The sequence below is a fragment of the Pelecanus crispus genome, chromosome 7 (assembly GCF_030463565.1).
Source record: "Pelecanus crispus isolate bPelCri1 chromosome 7, bPelCri1.pri, whole genome shotgun sequence".
NCBI classification, from domain to species: Eukaryota; Metazoa; Chordata; class Aves; order Pelecaniformes; family Pelecanidae; genus Pelecanus; species Pelecanus crispus.
In genome coordinates this window covers 37,345,568-37,367,377 of record NC_134649.1, presented here as the reverse complement: position 1 = coordinate 37,367,377, position 21,810 = coordinate 37,345,568, and the positions used below count along the sequence as shown (strand labels likewise).

Sequence of the window (21,810 nt, the reverse complement as noted above, 5' to 3'; positions counted from 1 at the left end):
CAAGTTTGATTCATGGTAGCCTTCAAGAAGGTAACATTACGGCACATCATCCTTCTGTCCAGGTGCAGGGTAATAGTCTTTCTGAACCAATACATCTGACAGTTTGGCACTTATGGAGGTGCTCTATCCACACAAAATGCTGAAGATACTGAAGCAGCACCATGCATTACATTATCGAGCTGCCTGCTTCAGTCAAAGTTATGCTGTGTTTCTGTACCCTGACAGAACCATCAGCCCAGTTCAGGCAGTGCTGAAGGTATTTTGTCTCATGTCTACACATCCTCCTACAAATCTGCCCCTTTTCGCCCCAGCCTCGCGCAGCCAGCGTGTCTGGAGAACTGCGGGGCAGCCCCAGCCTCCAGGCGAGACAGAGCTTCAGCTGGGGAGCTGGTGAAGTGAGGACAAAAGAAGAGAAGAGAAAGGGAATGAAAGGCAGTGGTTTCTGTTTGTTAGGAAGCAGCCAGGAAGAAAGAAAGATTACAGCAGAGTGTGCATGTGTGTTTTATTTTACTGCAATGAGATGGAAAGAGTAACTATAGTGTTTTAGCTGCTTAGTCCTCCCCACAGATTGGAGATTTTATGCCAACGCAGTTTTAAGGATAAACGTACACTGTAACCGCTAGTTTTGCTGAGCACTATGGCAGTAAATTTCAACTGGAAAAAAAACGTTATTTAGAAAATTGTATGTTTCTTCTTCATAATAAAGTGCCACTAAAGCTACTTCCAAAACCAAAATCCATTTTAAGCCTGGCTGGTACTATTAAACCACCATGATAAAGTTCACATGTGCCGGCACTTACTCCTTTGCTTTAGTTGCTCTCTGGACCGCTTGCAGATGAACTGCTGCTGTTCTTACTGCAGTGTATACAACTAAGCTACAGAAACCTCGTCCGGGAGGAGATGCATCAGCAGGACACTGCACTCGAATTTGTGTCACCCACTTTGTCAGACTCACCTGGGATGTGCTTTCCCATATATTTTATGTGCATTTCATGCAGCCCGACTTCAGTAGGAGCATATCTCACTGTTACTGTGCCGTCTTTGTTATCCACAATATCTGGCGTATCCGTCTTTCCAGAGGGCATGTGTACTTCACCTACAAAAAGCCACCATGGGAGTTACAGAAGCAGCTGCCTGCTTCCCCTCTCCCACCCACAAAGAATTGTCTAGCCATTTTAAACAAGCATTTTAAATTGTTAAATTCCTTACCCACAGGCACAAATAGGAGACTAATGGGAACACTAACCAGACATGTTTTCTACTTAAACTACATGAATACAACGCTGTGGTAGACATCTGGCAAACAGTCCTGTGACCTTACAAACTCTACAGGCACGGCTGTTTGCTTCAGCCACTGAAATTTCCATGGCAAGCCCCAGGAAAGGCACTGATCTATTTCGTCACAAGCCACTCCCTCTCCTGTAGCTCTTTTGAGAAGGAAAGATCAACTATCCCTTCAGCAGGGACGGACCAGGGCTTGGGGTGGGATTGCTGAGCTAGAGGGCAGGAGGGGACACAGCCTGTGTGAGCAGGAGGTCAGTGCAACCCGGGTGTTACTGGGGTGATGCTCTCAGCTGCTAGACCCGTGGAAGAGGGGTCACCTGCTTCGGAGAAGGTGTATGACAGGAATGCAGGACTAGACTGTTTTGCAGCATCTGCACAAAATAACTAACAGAGCTTATCAAGGATGCACGTAGCTGCTCCAGAGGGGAAAAAGCAGCAACAGGTCCCACAGTGCAGCAGCTCACAGCCTAGCACTGAGGCCCATAGCAGCACCAAAAATCCCCTCATTTAACTCAAACCATTGGCGGGGCGTATCCCACTCACCCTCAGCGGGTGCCACTTGATGTGAAATTAAACAACTAAGTTGCTGGCAGGATACAATCCTCCCCCGCACACTGTGGCCTAGACCACCCAGACTGTTAGCTACAAATGGATAAACAAGCCAACAAAAAGCAAAAGCTCCCCGAGAGGCTACGCATACTCCGGGTACCTGTTATTTCTCCTTTCCTTACGGCAAAAGGGATAACCATATCAAAGGGCCTGAATCCCATGCCGTTCATGTCTCCAACTGGGACATAAGCTTCTTCCGTGACCTAAAAGAAGCAAAAGGACGGTCACTTCAAAAAGGGTAGTAGACCCAAATGAGCACTGAGCAACTCCGCTGTGAGCACAAGCAGAAGAGAGTGTGCGGTGATTATTGCAGCCAGCCGCAGGACTCGGCTCAACCAGAGCAGCGTCCGGCCAAGCTCTCCTTCATAACACCGCCACACCGCAGAGCAGAGCAAATCAAACACGGTGCAAATGGAAGACATGCTGGAAAAAAGTTAGAGATAAAAATGGAACACAAAGGGATGGAAGACAATGTAGTGCACGCAAGACCCAGAGTGGCTCCATCTGAAAGGATTTAGTTGCTTAAGGCCTGGAAGAGAAAGTGATTTTTGAACGGGGCAGAGCGTTTGCAACACAAAATGGACAAAAGAAACAAGTTTCACAACGCGACTCTGGACTCAAGACACTGTACTGTTTTACTGAGAAAACAAAGCGATGCACTCGGGTTGCTTTTGCCAACAGTAGACATTGCAGAAGTAGAAGCTGTAGGTGTAATGATCCTCCTCGTGTTTAAATGAGAGTTTATTTGGAGACTCCCTTCAAGCAGCAAAGAAAAAACAAGATCTGGATCCCAAGAACAATTGATCAAACAGAAAGAATGAACACAATGACCAGAGCGATTCAAGCAGTCCCAAGAAGCAGGCTGTCATCTGAAATGGAACACAGATGGGGGAAAAACAGCTGAAAAATGTAAAAATTGTGTACCCAAGGGTGGAATCCGGGGGGGGAGGCGCCCACTGGCTCCTGCGACTGCACGGTGGCATCATCTGCATCTACAGCCTGGGCAGGGGTAAAGGCAGGTTAGGTGTTATTCTGGTACGGAGGCATTCCCACCTTTCACAGTACAGAATGCACAGCTCCTTCCAGCTCCTCAACACCTTCCTCCCACCGCGCAGCCCTCCCAGTCCTCTCGCTATTGCAAAGACCTGGATCCAGCCAGGGGAGCTGGGAAACTGCCCGTATCCACAGGCATCGGGCACAGCCACCAGCGGCACAGCAAAGGGACAAAGCCGGTACGTGCCATTGTTGGAAACTTGGGAGGGAAGCTGGAAAGCAGTGCCTAAACACCGGTGAAATTGAATTTCAGAGCTGCTCTTTCATGGTACTGGTACAGGGAGGGTCGTGAAAGGTTTAAACCTACGATGCAAGTCCCCAAGCGCTGCACAGCACAGTGCGTGAGCTGGGAGGCAGGGGAGCCTGATGCCATGGGAAGGCGCTCCCAGCCCACGTCCAGCCACAGCTGCAAAGCTATTTTTCCAATTCATAGCTGGGATAGAGTCATCAAGACAGCGAACGTGTCTTCCCCCAGCGCAGCCTCCCTTCCCACCATGCATGCCAAAAGGATGACTTGCAAATTCCCACCTCCCCTACTTAACCCAGCAAGGGTGGCTGGGGCCGAGACCCACGCACACAGCTCCACTGGGCTCAGCCACCCCAGCTCCTCCTGCCCCTTTACACCACTGTAAACCACCCTAACAAAACCCACTGGAAATATATGCATGGAAAGACTCCACTAAGAAAACCAATGCAAAACAGAAATACTGCTGTTTCAATGTTCTCCGTCCCCAGCTGAGACACCCAAGTCAAACACGTACTGTATCAGTCAGCTAGGAAGTGGGAATTTTGGCTGGCTGGGAGTGGGTTCCCTGACCTCGAGAGGCATTTCCTGCAGTGAGCTTTGAGCAGTGACCAAGGGAGTTGTTTTTCTCATGGAAATCTTCAGAGACACTGGTAGCGATCTGCCAAGGGTGGCAGGGAGGAAGAGCCGGCGTGCCCAGCCCGAAGGACTCGCCCACAGGCTCTAGCCAGGCTCAGCACAAGTACGGCCGTGTGGTTTCACGGACTGAGATGTGCCGGAGGCTGCCTCGGCTGAGATTACAATACCAAGACTTGTTTTGCCAACACCGAGCTGTTCTTCACATGAAGGGCTCTGTGAGCCCCGAGAGGCACCTAGTCTGCTCCTCAGGAAGGCTGGGGTTTTGTTTGCTTTTTAAACCTAAACGTGCTGAAGTACTGCACATTGGAAGGAACATAATTAGAAGGAGGGGATTTTGGCCGTAACAGTTTAACTAGCACTTGCAAATCATTTTTAAGTGTGAGCTAACAGCCTGCTTCCCTGGGGTCTGTCAGCAAACCGTTCCGTATTTTGGGGTCAACATTACAAAGAGTGAGAGACGGACAAGTCAGAGCACCGTATCCAACAACGGCTGAAGTAATTAGTCGTAGAAGCCGATTACCACCACCCTTACATCATTTAGAAAAAGAACTACATGGAACTACACGAATTTGTTCAGAGAAGCCAAGTCTTCATCCTCTGATGGCTTCTATCCCTCTTCACTTAACTGTATTGCCTGCTCAAAATAAGCTCTGCAAGTAACAAGGATTCATTAGCTCCTGCTAGTCTAATAAATGCCTAAACAAACATTTACACACAGAGTTAACCTATCACTAAATAAAACATGGCAGCGGGAATCCAAGTGGGAGGTATTTTTAGAGCAGAGCTGGCTTACCATGACAGTGAAAGGACTGTTGGGAATGTCCACCCCACCAAAGCGGACATAAATCACGTAAGTTCCTGGTTTGGCAGCGGTGTAGAAGATATCGTAAGTCCCATCCTCATTTTCAACAACATCTGCTTCAGCTTCTGCCCCATCTGGCGTCAGGACGGTGCACGTCACTTTTCCCTTCCCTGCTGATTTGGCGTCTACCACAAAGCCAACTTCCTCACCAGTCTTCACAGTGGGTGCAATTCCAGGACCTACAAGGCAATTTTTGTTACAGAAAGAGTTCAGAGGACAGTTTTCCCAGGCAGGCGGCCCACAAGGCGCCTGGGAAGCATGGCACCAAAACACCAGTCCCGGGGACCCACAGACATGATTTTGGGAGCAGATGTACAACAAGGGACATTCGTAGCTTTGGTCAGCACAGCAGCATGCAAGAGCTGGCCACCAGCTTTCCTTCTCCTCTGCAATCAGAGAGGCTGGATGAGAACAGAGTGGGGAAAAAAAGCTAAGTTTGAAGAAAGCAATGCCTTAACCCATACTCTTATCGCCATACTCCTTTATGCAGAGCCAAAGGCACTATCTTCTGCCCCGGCCAGCGATTCAGCTGTCACTGCTTTAACATAAACCTCCCCGTGTAAGCAGCTATAAAAGGGCACAGTAGCAGCCATGGCCATGTTTCCTCCTACATTACCCACAAATGATTTTCCACTGTTCTGCCACACATCCCAAAAAAAAGAAAATCATGAAACAATGCCCAAATTGTGGCAATCAGAACCAGCCTGAAGAACACTGTGTTTAAATGAGAACTATTAAGTCTTACTTGCAGTACATATTTAATACTCCTGCTTTTGACTGGCACTTGCTACCAGGTAAATGGCTCATTTTCAAGTGGCAATGAACCTGCCATTTTAATACCTTGACAGTATTCCAGCATCTACTCCTACAATGACTGTATTTCATATTTACAGCAGAGAGTCACAGACACTTCTTGGAACGGGGAAATTTAAGCTGGCATCTGAGAGTAATCTCCATCACAGTTATTTTGAATAGTTAGCAACTTGAGTTATTTGGAAGAGTATCAGATTCAGCCATTAAGGCCTCTTTTAAATTTTGAAGCGAAGGGGATACCTGCCACTATGTGTTTTCCATTGTGTCAGGAATATATTTCTGTTTAAGCAGGCTTGAAAGCAGCCAGCTGCCGGATGGGCACCAGGTATGCTCTAACTGCCCAATGCAGGTCAGCACAACGCCCAGACGCTCTCACAAGTCTACAGCCACAGATTGCCTGTTCAATTCAAGTTTCCCTGTTCAATTTTGTCTCGCCCAATTTATGTATTTATTTTAAAATCAGGGGATTTAACATTCAGTGGCATTCTTGTAACTAGTTCCTGTCACCGCTTCTCCCTGCCACAGCCTCCGGCTGGCTGGGAGGTGGCAGCATGCCATGGTGACCACCCATCCTGAGAACAGGTAAGGGTCAAAGCTATAAGCGTTCTCCTACAGCAACAAATTTGGAGTCCCTCCCCTACACCAAGGCACTGATTCTTGAAGCAATGATTTCTGAGCTGTAGTAATGTCTTATCTTTAGGTTCTCTCCTTCCACCCACGCCTTCCAAAAGTCTGTCCAGACTCTGGCCAACCTTGACCAGACAGAAAAGCAGCAGAAACCTCCGCTAGTAACACCCAGCCTGAACAGGCTTTGCTAATCCAGAAGCACACAGCCAGCTATTTACATCCTCAGAATTAATTCTGTTCGTACTCATAACAAAAAGCTTCTCACAACACTCGCAGTGCAAGGAGCATGATCCAGTGAATGTGCGCAGATGTGTTATTTTTAAGTCAACCTCACTGCAGTTCTCAGCAGTATTTATCTAGGCCAAATTAAGCATCAGACTTTGGTTGCATCTGGCTGTTTGTAACAACCCAGGCAGTTTGAAAGATTCTGCGAGAGACTGCAAGAGATTCCTGCTGACGCGCAGGGTGGATGCTTCTTTATCTTTAGGAAAACCCCTCTTGTAAAAGCAGCCAGATTACACAAGTCTCTAGCGTCTTCTACACCCATTACATCAACTGTACCATGCTCAGAAAGCAGCTTTACACCAAATACAAACAACAGCAAGAGAGGAGCCAACACCCACCTGTGGCCAAACACTTGCTAGCATCCCCAGCTGGAGATGCCCGGATCCGATAGGGAGAGGATGGGATATCATCTCCACCATACTTCACGCCAATCGTATAGCGGCCCGTTTTGTCAGGGACATAGGTGACTGTGTAAGTGCCATCCTTGTTGTCATGAATGTCCACTCGCTTGGGTTTGCCCTCTTGGTCCTGAGGAATGCAAAAGAGAAGATTTAGGCACTATGAATTCCTTTAGCAGGGCAGCATATCTGTTCACAACCATACTTAGATAGTCTCAAACAGATACAGAACTGCAGCTTTTTGAGGGTTAAATATATTTCAGTCAAGTACTAGTACCAGGAATAGACTCTTAGGAGCAAAAAGGTATCAGACCACTATAAAACAATCAGTGCTATCATTAGCTATTCTTTGATTGGTACAAGAACGTTTATAAGACGCAGCAAGCCATTTTAATGACTTTATATTAAATGTAAGAAGTTTTAGGCTTCATCGTCATATTGCTGCTGGAAATGAAGAACACTTCCCAGGTCCCTCAGGCACAGATCAGGAGCCAGACTGTGCAGCTCTGTCCTGACAAAGCACTGGCTAGCTTTGGCCAGCTGCTCCCCAAAAGGTTTGAGGTCAGGGGGAAGCATTACTGGAGTCTGCCGTCAACCCTCCTGGATGAGGCATCCAGCTCCCGACACACCGCAAGGTCTACAGTTAAAAGCAGGTCTATGTAGTCCCTTCAACTACTCTTTCTACACTGAATACAGGAATTAAACAGATGCATAAACAATACAGACCTGAGCTTCACCATGAAGCTTTCATATCTACAACCAAGATCAGTACTGTGCGTAATGTTTCCGACAGTTACTCCCAGCCTCAGCCTTCAGTGCAACTCATCAGCTGCAAAGTGTGAGGCGTTTTAGAAAGTCTTCCAGGCCTGCTTACAAGGAACTGCATGTTGACCCCATTCTGTATTTTATGACTTAACATGGCCTGGGGTACAGTATAAGCTGCAAAGGACTTGAAATTTTAGGTACAGTGTGAAAGAGCTTACTTCTTTAAGGCAGGCTTGTGAAACATTTGACATTCAACAGCTTGGAACAAGAAGCAAATAAATGCTGTGAGGAGGATCACCTATACACTCCCACCATGCAGGATTTAGGACGAGAGGAAATGGCCTCAAGCTGCGTCAGGGGAAGTTTAGATTGGATATTAGGAAAAATTTCATCGTGGAAAGAGTAGTCAAGCATTGGAACAGGCTGCCCAGAGAGGTGGTGGAGTCACCATCCCTGGAAGTGTTCAAAAAACAGGTAGACGTGGCACTCTGGGACATGGTTTAGTGGGCACGGTGGTGTTGGGTTGATGGTTGGACCGATGATCTTAGAGATCCTTTCCAACCTTAATGATTCCTAGTTTTTACTTTCATTAAAAAATAGTCCAGCCACCAAGCCAGGAAACATGAAATTATTACTCTACCCTTAATTGGTTTAGTGGTGGACTTGGTAGTGTTAGGTTAATGGTTGGACTTGATGATCTTAAAGGTCTTTTCCAACCTAAATGATTCTATGAAGTTGATCTTCAAAGCCATGGCCAGGCTGGGAACTCTGACAAATGGGATTTTGGATCCTTTAAGAGCTTACTTGCATGCCAGAATAAAGATAATTGCTTTGCTGCACCTGAGCAGACAGCGGGACAGCAGAGGAGCAAGAATGCAGAAGGGCAAGTACAACCAGCCATGCCATGACCTCGGCATGCCAGAGCTGAGAAATGTGCTTGATGGCCCACTTAACCAGAGACCTTTTTGCTGAGGCCTCAGAGTCCAGGCACCAGAAATTTCAGGAAAAGCAAAAACAAAGTCAAATAAAAACATTCCTGTAGTATCTCCTTAAGCAGCTTATGACTTTTGGCAACCTTGAGGGAGACTTGTTTGTTAATTTATCATCATATAATGCTCAGTGTGGATGTTATCTCATGGCCTTGCTGAACTACACTGCTAGAAGGCCGTCTCCATTTCAAATTCCAGCATTTTCATAATCTTATAAGAAACTATTTATCTCACTTTGGGCATTTGCAGAGTGTAAGGTTAACCAAGAGCCAAATACAACATGGGTGATGACTAAGACATAAGCCTTATAAAAGCAGCCTCAAGAGCTTCACAAACACAGAGAGCAAGGCTTTCCAGTACCAGATCTTAAGGTCCAGCCAGCAGCCCACTCTCCAGGACACTGGGTATGTTAGGGTACAGCTGTGGACATTTCCGATAGGAGCCACTCGTGCCCACCTACAGCAACATGTTTCCACTTCTGCTTGGTTTTGTAGTTACTTACAGTGATCTGTACAGCCAGAAGTCCCTGCCCAGCATCCTTCGCATCCACGGCAAACTCCACAGGCAGGCTGGCTGGTATGCCATAGGAACTGAGACCTGGTCCGCTCGCTGTCACTTTACTGGCATCGTATGTAGGAAGCACCTTCACCTTGAAGGGACTTAAAGGGAAACCCGTTATTGCCCCCTCCTCCTAAGTCAATGGCTGATAGTTACTGCAGTACACACTGAGGTGCGGATACACGCCCTCTACGGTGTCTCTGCTGTAGATGCAGCAAGCTCAAACCACCGCTGAACCCTGAAGTCGCACAAGGGGCTGCACTGGTTAAGTAGAAAGGACCACATCTAGCCCTTAAATAATGCTCATGTGCTGAGCATGATCAGGTCATTAAATCTTCAGTTCATTTAAGTTTATCTTCTTCACCTTACCTGCGAGGAATCTCTTCATCAGCATATTTGACAGAGATCATATAGGGTCCCTCCTGCGTAGGGGTGTACACCACCGTGTGGGTGCCATCTCCGTTGTCCACTACATTAACAGGCTCCACAACTCCTAAAAAAGCAACATACGATTTTCTCAGCTGCGCTATTAAAACTCAATTCCTCACCAGCCATTTGCCACACAAAGCTCCAAGATGCATTGCTCATTTAATTTGCAACAAGCTAAATTTCATTTTTTTTTTTTTTTTATTTTTGAATGAAGGCAATGGGCATGGATCAGTGATCAGTTTCCCTTATATTGTATTCAAGAGCCATTGACTTAAGATAGATTTGCAATCCACCACTCTCTGGGCTCCAGTCTTCTTGCTGTAAATAAAACCTAGCCTGAAAATACTGGAGAAAAATCTGCCTTTCTGTACAGTCAAGAGCAATTGCTCAAAAGACAGTGAAGATCTTTCGAGAAAGAAAATGAGTAATGGTTATAATTGCCTGAACTGTCATTTACAAGATTGCATATTGTTACTGGGATTCACTGCACAGAATTGAGCCCTAAAGCCAGTTGATGCATAGCATTCACCAACTGAGTCTTTCACAATCAGGTATTTGGAAAGGCAGGCTCGCAGCCTAGGCAAGAGACCCCTGCAAGCTGACAAAGTCCTAAGAAAGCAGGATCAATTATTTCAATTTGCATTAAGCTAAATCTACAGCAGATTACACGACATATCTGTTCAAATCATCACACAAAGCAGTCTCATACAAGTTGGCTTTGAAACACAGGACGGATTAGCAGTAAAACAAGCACAAAAGAAACATATAATCGCCATGCAAAGCCTAAAAGCAACACTGTTGGTTCCCACTCCCTCCTCTAGATGATTCTTGCCATTGCTAATTAGATTTCCGAGAGCCAAAATTGCTATCAGTTAGTGAGAGTTCAAACCTGTCTCAGTGTCACCCTTTGGATCACCTTTAAAGACATCTGAAACCGCTTTCAATGGGGAGCACCATCCCTGGGAATCCGTCTCATCCACTAAAATTAAAGAAGGGTTACCTGAGGGGCACCCACACCAGCATGACCTGACACTCGAGTGGGGAAGCAGCTCTTGCCTCCTAGCAAGGTGAGACTTGCAGCCAAAAGGTACTTGCTGCTGAGATACTGTGCCACCAAGACAGAGCTTCCTAGGTTAATACAAACATCATCAAGGCTATAGCGTGAGGGCCTTGCTGCTCTCCGGGGACCACTGAGAGGTTTCACCATATTTCAGAGACTCCTGCAACTCAGTGACACGGGTTTCCCAAGTCACCATTCACGTATGAGACTCTGGATTTACTTTGTGATGTCTAAGTCTAAGCCACAATTGTTCACCAGTGATGGTTACTCACGTCGCTTCTCCCAGCTCTGAAGATTAGGATCAAGCCAAAGACACTGCCCAAAGCAGCACTACCTAGGACGCAGTTCTCCTCCCTTTACAGCATGACACATGGGTCAGCTGTCAAGGTGCACATGCCAGATGAAGAGGAACAGAGGGAAATGCTCATTCAAGTGGTATCACCACCTTTGCAAGCAGGGTCAGGACCATGTTACCCACCCAAACGCAGAGATGGGGACACAGCTGGACAGAGTACTTCGATTCTTACCTCTGGCTCCTGCCACCACCACCTCAAGGGGTGCTACTCCTGCCTTGCTGGTATCTACAGTGAAGGACTGTGGGATTTTGGCTCGAACAGCTGTTCCCAGACCTGGTCCTGCTATCTTCACCTTGCTGGGATCCACAACATCCTTCACAGGAACCTTGAAAGGACTGCCTGGAAATTAACGCAGCAAGTGTTAAACACCACAGAGTTAACAGTTACAGGAAACCAAAGATCTTTTTCTCTACTTTTCCTTGGGCTTTTTCATTACTATCCCTCAACCTCAGGCAGAAATGACAATCCCACAGCCTCGATGCTACTTCTCTGCTTCCGCAAAAGCCAGAGGTGTAATGATGGTGCTTCTACATTTTCACTGTCTAATCAACAATTCAGTTGTGATCCATCTGCTTCTCACACCTCAGAAAAAAATGCATGAAAGAAACCAGAAGTGCAAACGAAGCGTCATGCAGGCAATTGCTTCCTTTATATTCTACCAAGTTCAGTATGTTGACAAATCAAATGGGACCAATGGGAAAGAACTGGCTCACTCACAACATCTAGGAAAGAATACCTAGCTGTATGCCATATGACAGCACATAAGAACTCAAACATTGCAGCAAAATGTGTCTGGCATTTAGGATCACTTAATTCTTGGTATCAAGCAAAATATCCTTCTTTTAATCATGAACTGCAGATGCCAGATGTACCTGGAACATTCCTTAAACCTACTTCACTTCAGCTGAACAGCCAGTGCAAATGCATACACGGGTAAACATCTGGTTTAGGAACAGTTACTATGCTTTCTGCAGTGACCAAAACTTGCAGTGTTTAATATAATCCCTGTGATAAGCTCACCCATTAGACCGTCTTACTGCAGAAACATCCACATACCAAAGGGCTATTTTCTTGACCTAATGCATTACACACCACTTGTGCATAATACCAGTTATCTGTCAAGGGCTAGCATCCCTTTCCCTGTCCCACCCATCCGTACCCACTCTTTTGTTCCCCCCTGCAGGTGCTACAGTCTCAACGAGGCTCCTCCACATCCCACAGAGGCCATTTCAGAAATGAGAAGAGACTGCAGCCCTTCCTCAAAAACTACTGCACCACAGCACAAAGCGCTCCACACTTCCCTGCCCAGTGTGAGGAACAAACACCACCGCTGTTTCTGCCTGACTTCTCAGGAAAAGCAGAAAGTCAAAACCTCAACATACCCCAGCATGAGTGAGCTACAGACAAGGCACCGAGTCCTTAGCTCAATGCCTTCCCTCTTCTGAAAGGCACTGAGCAAGAGCTCTTACCAGGAATATGCTCTCCCCCGTACGTGATGTTAACATCGTAGTCTCCTGGAACATAAGGAACATACTCGGCACTGCAGCTCCCATCCTTGTTATCTTTACAGCTAATTTTAGACTCTGAAGGTCCTTCAACAGTTATTCCAAGGCCACCAATTCCTGCCCCTCTGCAAGACAGAAGCACACATAGTTAGAATTACCTACTTCTAACAGCAGCTTTGTAGCTTTTGCATGCTCTGGCTGCATTTTTACCCATATTGAAATGCAGTAACCTGACTTCTGATGTCCAGCCTTCAGTATGCTCTGGCATGCAAAGCTGTTCAGCATAACCTCACTTGCATTTTCCTAGAATTTTATCCTCAATCATTATCAACTCCTAATCTCTGCAGAGCAGAGTGCTCAGTACGCGATGAGGTAGCACATAGAGTAATCAGAAGGACACAGCTTGGCCTTTCTGTAAGTATTTGTACTGTGTTTAGCATCCTGCACCACACAGCCCACTACGCTCATCCCTGTCTCGGATATTCCTTCAGGATCAAGTAGGCCCAGTTACCTGGTGACAACCGAAAAGGCGTTTGGCTGATTTGTGAAAGCTTCTTTGAGTCCAGGTCCTTGTGCCTTCACACGTGATGGATGGCAGCCCTCTGTCACGTTCACTCTGAAGGGACTGTTTGGCACAGGTACACCATCATACGTTACGCTGACTGTGTGCGGACCTGTTAAGAGGCAGAAAACACCCCCTGAATTCCCTAAACATTCTCATCACTTAACATCACTTCTACAAGATGCTACAGACTTAAATGTCAGTATATGGGTAAGAGCTTCCTCCTGCATTTCACAAGACTTCACTAGTGTTTTGTAACCAAGATGCCATCTATGCACTGTTCTTCTGAGGCCAAGTTACCGTAAAAGTCAGTTCAAGTTAAAATAGAGCTACTTCCTGCAGAATTACCTCCTCTACTGGCAAAAATCTTGCTAAGGTGCCATCAAGTTACTGGCAGACCTCAGCAGTTTGCCAAATGAAAGTGTCAGAAGAGCTGCTTGCTGTTGGTTTTCCCCTCTCAAGTCAAAAAAAATCCCAAAAACCCAAACCAAAACCCCGAGGTTACCTTTTTCAAATGGCGTGTACTCTACTGAATACGTTCCATCGGCATTGTCTTGGATGAGACAGTCTGCAGGGGAGCCAGACGGGCTCATGATCTGTGTCCTGATGTGGTCACCACCAGCCTTCGTTAGAGGTCGAGCATCCACAGTGAACTCGGTTGTAGCTTCTCGGAAGACACCTGGAGGATACATTTTGAAGAGTCACTTCAAGAACCACATGTATTTCCGATGACAAAACATTTTGTGAACCAGCATGATAAACAACTCATTTGGGAACATAAAACAGCCCTGTCCGAGGGTCACCATGGGAACACACAAGGGTATTACAACTTCTAATGCTCAGAATACTCTGTGCAGGATAAAGGATTGCAAGTCCTACAAACTCTGATTACAACAGTTACTCTCACCTTTTCCTTCCACTCCTGGCCCAAACACTTTAACTCTGCTTGTGTCCACAGCTGGCTCCACTTTGACCCGGGCTGGGAACTTAGGCACTTGCTCTCCTCCATATCTCATCTTGATTGTGTACATGCCAGCCGAGAGTGGCACGTATGTTATGACATAGGTGCCATCTTTGTTATCATCGATCTGGACCTCAGCTTTGGAACCAGCATCCGACACCATGTCCACCCGCAGGTCCCCAGGACCCGCTTCCGTGCAGTCGACGTTCAGCAGCCCTGCCTCACCTACTTTACCACGTTCCAAACCCGGGCCCGTGGCAATGACTTTAGAGACATCAAATGGCATTTCTATGTCTGCCTTAAACGGCGAACCAGGAATGTGAACTTCTTCAAAGAGGATGTTTACAAAATACTCTCCAGGCTTTGTAGGCAGATAGGAGACAGAGCAGGTTCCATCACCGTTGTCCGAGCATTCAATTTTAGCTTCACACGGGCCTTCTACCGTCAAACCCAAACCTCCAGTTCCTGCCCCTTTGGTATCTATCGTGAATTGGGCTGGTTTTCCAACGAGGCCCCCTCGAAGACCTGGACCATGAGCTTTTACCTAGAAGAGAATATGCAGTTGAGCTAAACTCATTTTTCTGTGTTATTGCCAGCACAGACTGCCTAGTGAGACTTGTTTGTATGTTGGACTCAATTAACAAGCTCTTAAAAATACACAGAAAGCAACGTCTCCTTTGCTGCTCCGAGTTTTACTGTAAAGTTGGAATCTCTCCTCCAAAGAGGTTTCTAGGCAAGGATAGTCATACTCTCACTGCAGCTGCTTTTATATAGTCACGGGATATGAAAGGTAGAAACATTAAAATATTTGATGGCTGTACACACGTTTTTCTTGAAATCTATTTCCTTAGAAAGAAGCATCTCAATTAATACAGTCAAGATGCTCATGAAGCCAGCTTCTATTAATTAGGAGCAATACTTGTATTTGCCACATTATGCAGGAAGCTTGCAGCATTCTTATTCAGTTCAATGTTTTTTTCAAATACAGTGTTGTAGGAATGACTTCCATGAGTCAAAAGGAACGACTCAGTGCTCTGAGTAAGGATGTTCCTGGGTCTGGTTTGGCCAAAACCAAGCCAAGTCTCATGCAATAGCCCACAATTCAGTTTTCAGTATCAGTTGCTGTTACAGCCCTAAATCATTCACTTACCTTGGAGGGGTCTGGAGGTAGCGTGGCCTCCACAGTATAGGGGCTCCCTGGGATTGGATTGCCATCATAACTCACATCCACCACATACAGTCCTTCTTCCCTTGGGATATATTTTGCAGTGCTGCACTCCTTACCCAGAACCGGTTCCACCAGACATGGCACAGCTTTCCTCATAGGACTGGAAATATTAACGTCCAGTTTACCTTGCCCACCAGCTCCTTTGGTATCAATTACAAATTCCTGATCCTTCCCTACTTCCACTCCTGAAAAAGACAAACCCCATATTACTACATTAAGTACTCAACATCAGACAGTGCTCCAAGAAATCTCTCGTGTACGTACCACCGAGGGAGCAAGCACTGGCAGAGTCCTGCTCAGTCTGCATCCCTCTGCGTGCAAAAAAACCCTGCCAAACCAAACAAAGAAAAACCCAAGTGCTTTGGTTAATTTGAGCTACAAAGCTAGAGCGCTAAACAAGTCTGTAAGACATGGCCTGACAGTATAAGAGGCTCATTTCAGGAACGCAACAGTATTTCACAGCCCTAAGTTCTTCCGCTTTTAGAAAACAAAGAGACTATATGAATGACATTCTGCACTGTAGCAATTACATATATTTGAACAAACAGCCATCTAGCCCCAAGGAAACCAGATTTCATCAGCAGGTGCCCAGCCTGGTGAAGAGACCAGCTCTGTTCACCACAAGGGACCAAACCCCAACACATGCTTTGTACACATTGCCATGTAATCTTTGCCAAAAAAAAAAAAAAAAAAAAAAAAAATCTAAATTGAAATTCAGCCCTCAAGAGGACCAGCTAAGTCAGAGTGGTTAAGCTACAAAGTTGCAGCTGGCTGATCCCCAACTGTAGCAAGAAGTTAAAAAGAAGATTGTTTTGCCCACTTCTGTTCCAGCGGGACACATTGGCCTAGATTCAGGAGACACTTCAGAGGCAGGCTATGGGGCTTCCAGCCCAGATGTACTTACTGTTTTCGAGTCCATTGACTTTAACTTTGCTTAGGTCTAGCGGAGCAGCAACACCCACAGTGAAAGGGCTTTTAGGGATAGGATCACCACCGTAAGTTACCAAAACCTTCATTGGACCCTAGTTGGAGAATTTACAAGTTAGCTCAGTTCCTCACTTCACACGGACGCGCTAACATCCGAGCAGTACATAACCACCTCACCTAATCTGTTTTAGCTGACCACAGCCAAACTTACCGGACTCGCAAGCTCTCACCCCACTGCAGCCCTTCAAAGTACTAAGTGTTTTGTATTTAATGCAGGAAGAGAGAAAAAGACCGTTCTTTCCAACCTTTAATTAGACTATATTCAAGCTGCCTGGCAAAACCTCCAGCTCAGGCTGTCTCCCACCCTCCCGGTGCTCAGACCCGACACCTGAATGAATGTCCCAGCGCTCCGGACCAGGTATCCCCTTCCACCACACGGAGAGGCCAGGCCAAAGCCAAGCCTGCAAAGAGGCCGTATTATTACAGCATCTGAAATACCAGGGGTTTAAGCTCTACAAGTCAGAAAGATTAATGCTCTTGTGTATTTTGGCTGGAATACCGCACAGCCATGGCAAACTCCAGCCCACAATGTGTGCTCCTTTTATTCTCTCCTACCACAGTCCATATTTTAGCTATATTCACTGTTTGCTTACTTTTCGTTCTTGGCCTGTTCAGCTCCCAAGTGAAAATAATCATGGATGTTTCACACAAGCTAGTGAATAGCTTCCATGATTATTCTCGGTTGTTTTCAGAAAACACACACACGGGTAGCTGTAGCAACACCACAAGATAGATAAGGCTGAGTAAACAGCATTGAACCAAGGCTCCTCTGCTGCTGACGCGGCCCCTCAGGAATTTAACTACCTAGTCCTTCCTCCCCCCGCTCTGAAGAGTCCAGAGTCTCATTTGTAAGCTACTGCTTACAAACCTGAGAAAGACAGGGTCCAGGAATGACCTACGTGCTCACAGCCTGGAGGGACAACAAGGCTACTCTAATTACGAGGCAGTCTATTTTCATCTCCTTTTTTTAACCATTGCTTTCCTGCTACTACTATCTGCGAGCATCTCCTCTAAGTCCACAGCTCCTCCGTGACCCGAGGTACTCTTCCAGATGGGAGACCCAAGTGGGAAACCTGGTTTGGGCATCCGGGCTTGTTTCACCACTGCTTTTCATGTAAGCCATAGCAATCTGGTACTGCTCACACACACACACGCATGGAGTTCAGACAACTTTGCTCCTTTCTGCATACCAACCCTGACCGAACAAGCAAAAGCTTCTCCAAATAGGCACGCCAGCCACATCCTGAGATCATGCAACTGCTTTATCCAAAAACAAACGCTAGCTCTATGGTGCTTCCAAGAATGCTAATCCAGCATTATCAGATAAATAATGCTGCAGTCCTCCCTATCAGTCCACTTTTACACAGCTACATTCAAGGAAGTTGGTGCAGATGACCGAGTAGCTCATGTGTTTGTTCAGCAGAACAAGAGCAGCAAAGCACTTTCATCTCAGCACTATAACACCTACGTCTTCAGAAATACATGAGATTCGTGCATTCCAGCATTTAATGGCCCTTTATAAACACGCAAGCACAGCATAAGGAAAAATACTTCTAGTTACTAGCAGCTTCCACTTTCAGCTCTTTAATGGTGTTGCTAGGAAGCATCTGTCTGTGAACCAAAATGAGTTAGACTGAATTTTTTTCCAACCCAAGGGCAAACCTCAAATACAGACAAATACTTTGACGTGTTTAATCTGCAGCCCAGCTTCCCTCCTCAGCACCAACTCGTTCACTTTCCTACTGGGGAGCTGCTGCACCATCACCCAAATGCTGTGCTTTTTGTCCCTGCTCTGGTTTGCACTACAGCTCCTTTTACAACAGCAGCTTGCTGAGAGGCAGCACACCACAGCCCCAGCTTTGCAGGACCGCAGCAGCCCAGAGCAGCTGGTGCAGCAGCCAGCTCCATTTCAGACCCCGGGAAGGTTCGCTACCCTTCCTCTTTAACCGGTAAGGTGCGGAATGGCAGCATGAGCTGTGAGCCACAGCTTCAATATCTCACTTGTTCCCAGAAAAGAAAACAGTGACAAGCTATCAATAACTACACCTAAAAACTGCATTACTGCTTTCCAATCCCAATTATCTTGCAGGCTGAAGCAAACCCTGGGTATCTGCTTTAAAGGGATCCTGGGGAACAGGACACCCTGGCAAGTTTTATCTGCTCATTCCTCTGTGCACGGGTATCAGGGAGGGAGGCCACAGCACTATGGCAACATGAGCCGCTCACTCTTGTATTCCTACAGGAGTCGGACCTACCTGTTGTATTGGAGTGTACCTAACAGTGTGGGAATAGTCATAGTTGTCAATGATATCCAGATCTGCCACCGCCTTTCCTGGCACTGGGCTGCTGAACTGCACATCCAGCAGCGCTTTTCCAGCTCCCTTGGTGAACACAGTGAAGTGCGTTGGCTTGCCATTTTCCACGCCTGAAGAAAAATGTTAATTCTAATTTATGCAGAGCTTGCACACAGAAACTCTCCCCAAGAAGCATTCGGCACCTATAAAGCCCAGTCAATCAAGCAAAATGCCAAGGGAACAGAGTAGTTTCAATTGCCAGGCACCCCACCCCGCTGTATCCAGGACTGCATCGCTGCATCCCAGCACTGCTCAGCCAGGCAGTGGCTACCCTGCAACAGCCCCTCGCGGTCCAGCACTGGCCACACCATCTCAAACCAGCTCTCACCAGTTTTGTTCAGCCCAGGTCCTTCAGCTTTCACTTTGCTGGCATCGTGCGAGGGGTCCACTTTAACTCTGAATGGGCTGGCAGGAATTTCCTGCAACAGAAACACAGCTCTAAACATAACCAGGTCACTCTTTGCTGGCCAAAACTAGACAGATAATCATTTTAAGATACTTCTGCTTTAACTCCAGCACCATCTTGAGTAAAATTTCACCTCACTTAAACACTCTGCTCTGCCTTACTGAGTAGTATCATTCAAAGTCTAGGGCAAAGTTAACAGCTGGACAGTTTGCAGGTTTTTTTTGGTGGTGGTGTTGTTTTTTAATTAAAACTTATTTTTATTGCCATATTCCTTGGAGAGTCACTTTGGTTTTCTATCCTTTAGAAAGCAGCTTTGCCCCATCACTGAGACCACATTCATTATGCCAGCCCAACACACCACATGCTTGAACTTCAGTGTCTCCAGCCAATCCCTCTCATTTGTGTACCTTCAAGAACTACAAAAGTGTTTTTAGAAACAGTGACCAGACAAAGTGCATGTGAGCTGGAATGGAAGGAGCCAGCTGTAGACTGCTACAGCCAACTGTGAACTGGCATGTGCTCGGTGATCAAAGAGCAGATAAACAGACGAGGATTACAAACCTCTCCTGCAAAAAGCACTTTAATAGTGTAGCGCCCAGAGGCAGGTGGTGCATATTTCACTGTGAACGTATCATTAGCATTGTGGATGATGTCGAAATCTATGTCTTCTTCCGTATTGCTGACCACACGAGCATCACACTTAATTCCAACACTGACATCACCTAGGAAAAGCAAATGGAGGTTTTGCTACTGGCCAGTACAGACATTGCTAGCCAAACAGCCAGCACATTCGCATTTCCAGTAGTTGTTCAAGTCACCGCGTCAACTGATGTAACAGACCACAGCACAATTCATTGCAACGTGCTGCTTCCCAAGGTTTTTCCATGAAACAAGGAAAACCAGCATGAAACAGTACATAATCTGCCCCCTTGCATGACCTGTGGTTCTGATACCATAGCAACAGCCCAGCCTGCCTTTACCTTCTCCTGCATCCGTGCAGTCAACAGTGAAGTGGGTTGGCTCGTTCGCTTTCAGGCCAGTTCTCTCCACGCCTGGTCCAAACACTTTCACTTTCTGAGGATGACTCCCTTGACCTATAAGGACCTACATGGATTCACAAGGGTCAGAATCACACATCTGTGTCACACTTGAGATCACAGTCAAGTCAGAGCATTGCTTGGACAGAGGACAGGAAAACAGTACCAAGGTAAGAGTGAATTGCCTTGACTCCCCCAGACTGCAGCTGGACTGATAGCAGACCTCCAATGTGTGAGCTTGTAAAAACAGAAAGTTTTTTTCAAGTGGACAGATTTCTAAAAAAAGGGAGCAGAAGGGCACACCTCTCCTTGCAGTTCACAGAAGGGTTTTATCATCCTAGCTGTAATGACAAGTAGTTGTGAGCACAAATGTCCTACTTGGCTAGAACTAGTAATACCCATCTCTGTACTTACCCTAAATGGGCTATTGGGCACGTTGGCTCCTCCCCAGACAACAGAAATTGTATGTTTGATTGGTTTAACTGGCACATAGGAACAGGCAAACACGCCATCAGGCTTGTTCTTTATCTGGATATCAATAGGGTTTCCTTCTCCATCCTAAAAAGCAGTAACACAAGCAGAAGGTTCAGGTATTTTAAAAATGTCTGTACAGTTTGAACAGCCCAAGACTGTTCCAAAATGTGGGGTTTTTTTTTCCCAGAACTGCAGCTCAGAAATACTGAAGAAACATGCAAATTACACTTCTGTAAGTCTTCCTCATCTAACACTTGCTCATTCCTAACACCATCCTGCAGCACATATTTTAACAAGCTCGCCTGAAATTCACAGGCTCAGAGACACTTTGAGTGCTTCTAAATGACAACTCCAGGAAATTACAGCTTGCTTTGCTGAGGAGACTCCAAGTAAGGAACCAAAGCCACGTATTGCATACGCCAGGGAGAAGTCACCTTGTCTTGTGTTAGGTTTGTTGCCTGACTACATTACAAAGATCAAAGCACAGAGCTTTGAGAGAATTACACATGCCCAGAATTAAGTGGTGTGTAAGCAAGTAGAAATACTTGAAGGCATTTTTCTCAACAGTATTAAAGCCCTTTTGCTGAAGTTTCATGTAGCTGCCTTTGGCTTTTTACCTGTGCATACATCTTCAGGAGTGCTTTCCCAGCATCCTTGGTTTCAACTGTGAACTCAGCAGGATTGTTCACTATACAGCCAGTCCCCTCCAAGCCCGGACCATAAGCCTTCACCTAAAGAAACAACCCAAGAGACTTAGCTTGCAGTTCAGAAAGAGAAGTAAAACTAAGTGATTTATTTCTAAAGACCTTCCCCTTCCCACAAAACCCATGAAGCATGGGATGCAAGCAGAGGCTAGCGTGAAAGTTGAGAATTTGGACTAATTCAGCAAGTTTTCATTACATTAAATCAAAACCACAACAGTGTTATTAGAAAAAGCTGAGTAATATCTGGCTGGAGCATGGCAAATTCAGAGCTTGAAGTAGAGGCAGCTTAAGAGTGAAGTCTGTTACCAGCAGCCTTCAGAACCATCCCTGCTGTAGTTACATCAAGACATGTTATGCCATGGGTGAACTCTTATACACCACCTTATCCGGGTTGAAGTCTCCTGAAGCCGGTCGGATGAAGGCCATGTAAGGGCTGTCTTTTATGTCCTCATCATCGCATGTGATGTGCACGGCGTATTCACCGGGCTCTTTGGGCCAATACTTCACATCACACGAGCCATCGTTCTTGTCATCACACTCAATTTTAGCCTGAGAAGGGCCTTCTATTGCAAAGCCTGAAAAAGGAACAAGTAGGTTCCTCGTGTTAGGTTTGTGGTGGCT

The 21,810-nt window shown here is 46.2% G+C and overlaps 1 protein-coding gene across 3 annotated transcripts in view; it reads right to left on the bottom strand.

The window, feature by feature from the left end:
* The window catches only part of FLNB (filamin B), a 72,082-nt gene that overhangs the window by 13,166 nt on the left and 37,106 nt on the right, over positions 1-21,810 (bottom strand). Inside the window, exons 12-33 of one of the 3 annotated variants that reach the window (XM_075714611.1) lie at positions 21,571-21,764; positions 21,103-21,216; positions 20,426-20,569; positions 19,955-20,078; positions 19,536-19,696; positions 18,897-18,987; positions 18,470-18,639; positions 16,132-16,249; positions 15,150-15,412; positions 13,946-14,543; positions 13,544-13,717; positions 12,988-13,150; positions 12,441-12,601; positions 11,143-11,310; positions 10,445-10,534; positions 9,496-9,619; positions 9,071-9,227; positions 6,755-6,944; positions 4,623-4,870; positions 2,818-2,892; positions 1,994-2,096; positions 956-1,096 (exon numbers count right to left, since the gene is read on the bottom strand). In XM_075714611.1, the coding sequence (XP_075570726.1) occupies positions 956-1,096; positions 1,994-2,096; positions 2,818-2,892; positions 4,623-4,870; positions 6,755-6,944; positions 9,071-9,227; positions 9,496-9,619; positions 10,445-10,534; positions 11,143-11,310; positions 12,441-12,601; positions 12,988-13,150; positions 13,544-13,717; positions 13,946-14,543; positions 15,150-15,412; positions 16,132-16,249; positions 18,470-18,639; positions 18,897-18,987; positions 19,536-19,696; positions 19,955-20,078; positions 20,426-20,569; positions 21,103-21,216; positions 21,571-21,764 (3,771 nt within the window). The remainder of the gene's footprint in view (positions 1-955; positions 1,097-1,993; positions 2,097-2,817; positions 2,893-4,622; positions 4,871-6,754; positions 6,945-9,070; positions 9,228-9,495; positions 9,620-10,444; positions 10,535-11,142; positions 11,311-12,440; positions 12,602-12,987; positions 13,151-13,543; positions 13,718-13,945; positions 14,544-15,149; positions 15,413-16,131; positions 16,250-18,469; positions 18,640-18,896; positions 18,988-19,535; positions 19,697-19,954; positions 20,079-20,425; positions 20,570-21,102; positions 21,217-21,570; positions 21,765-21,810) is intronic. The other 2 variants (XM_075714609.1, XM_075714610.1) reach the window with 2 other exon arrangements.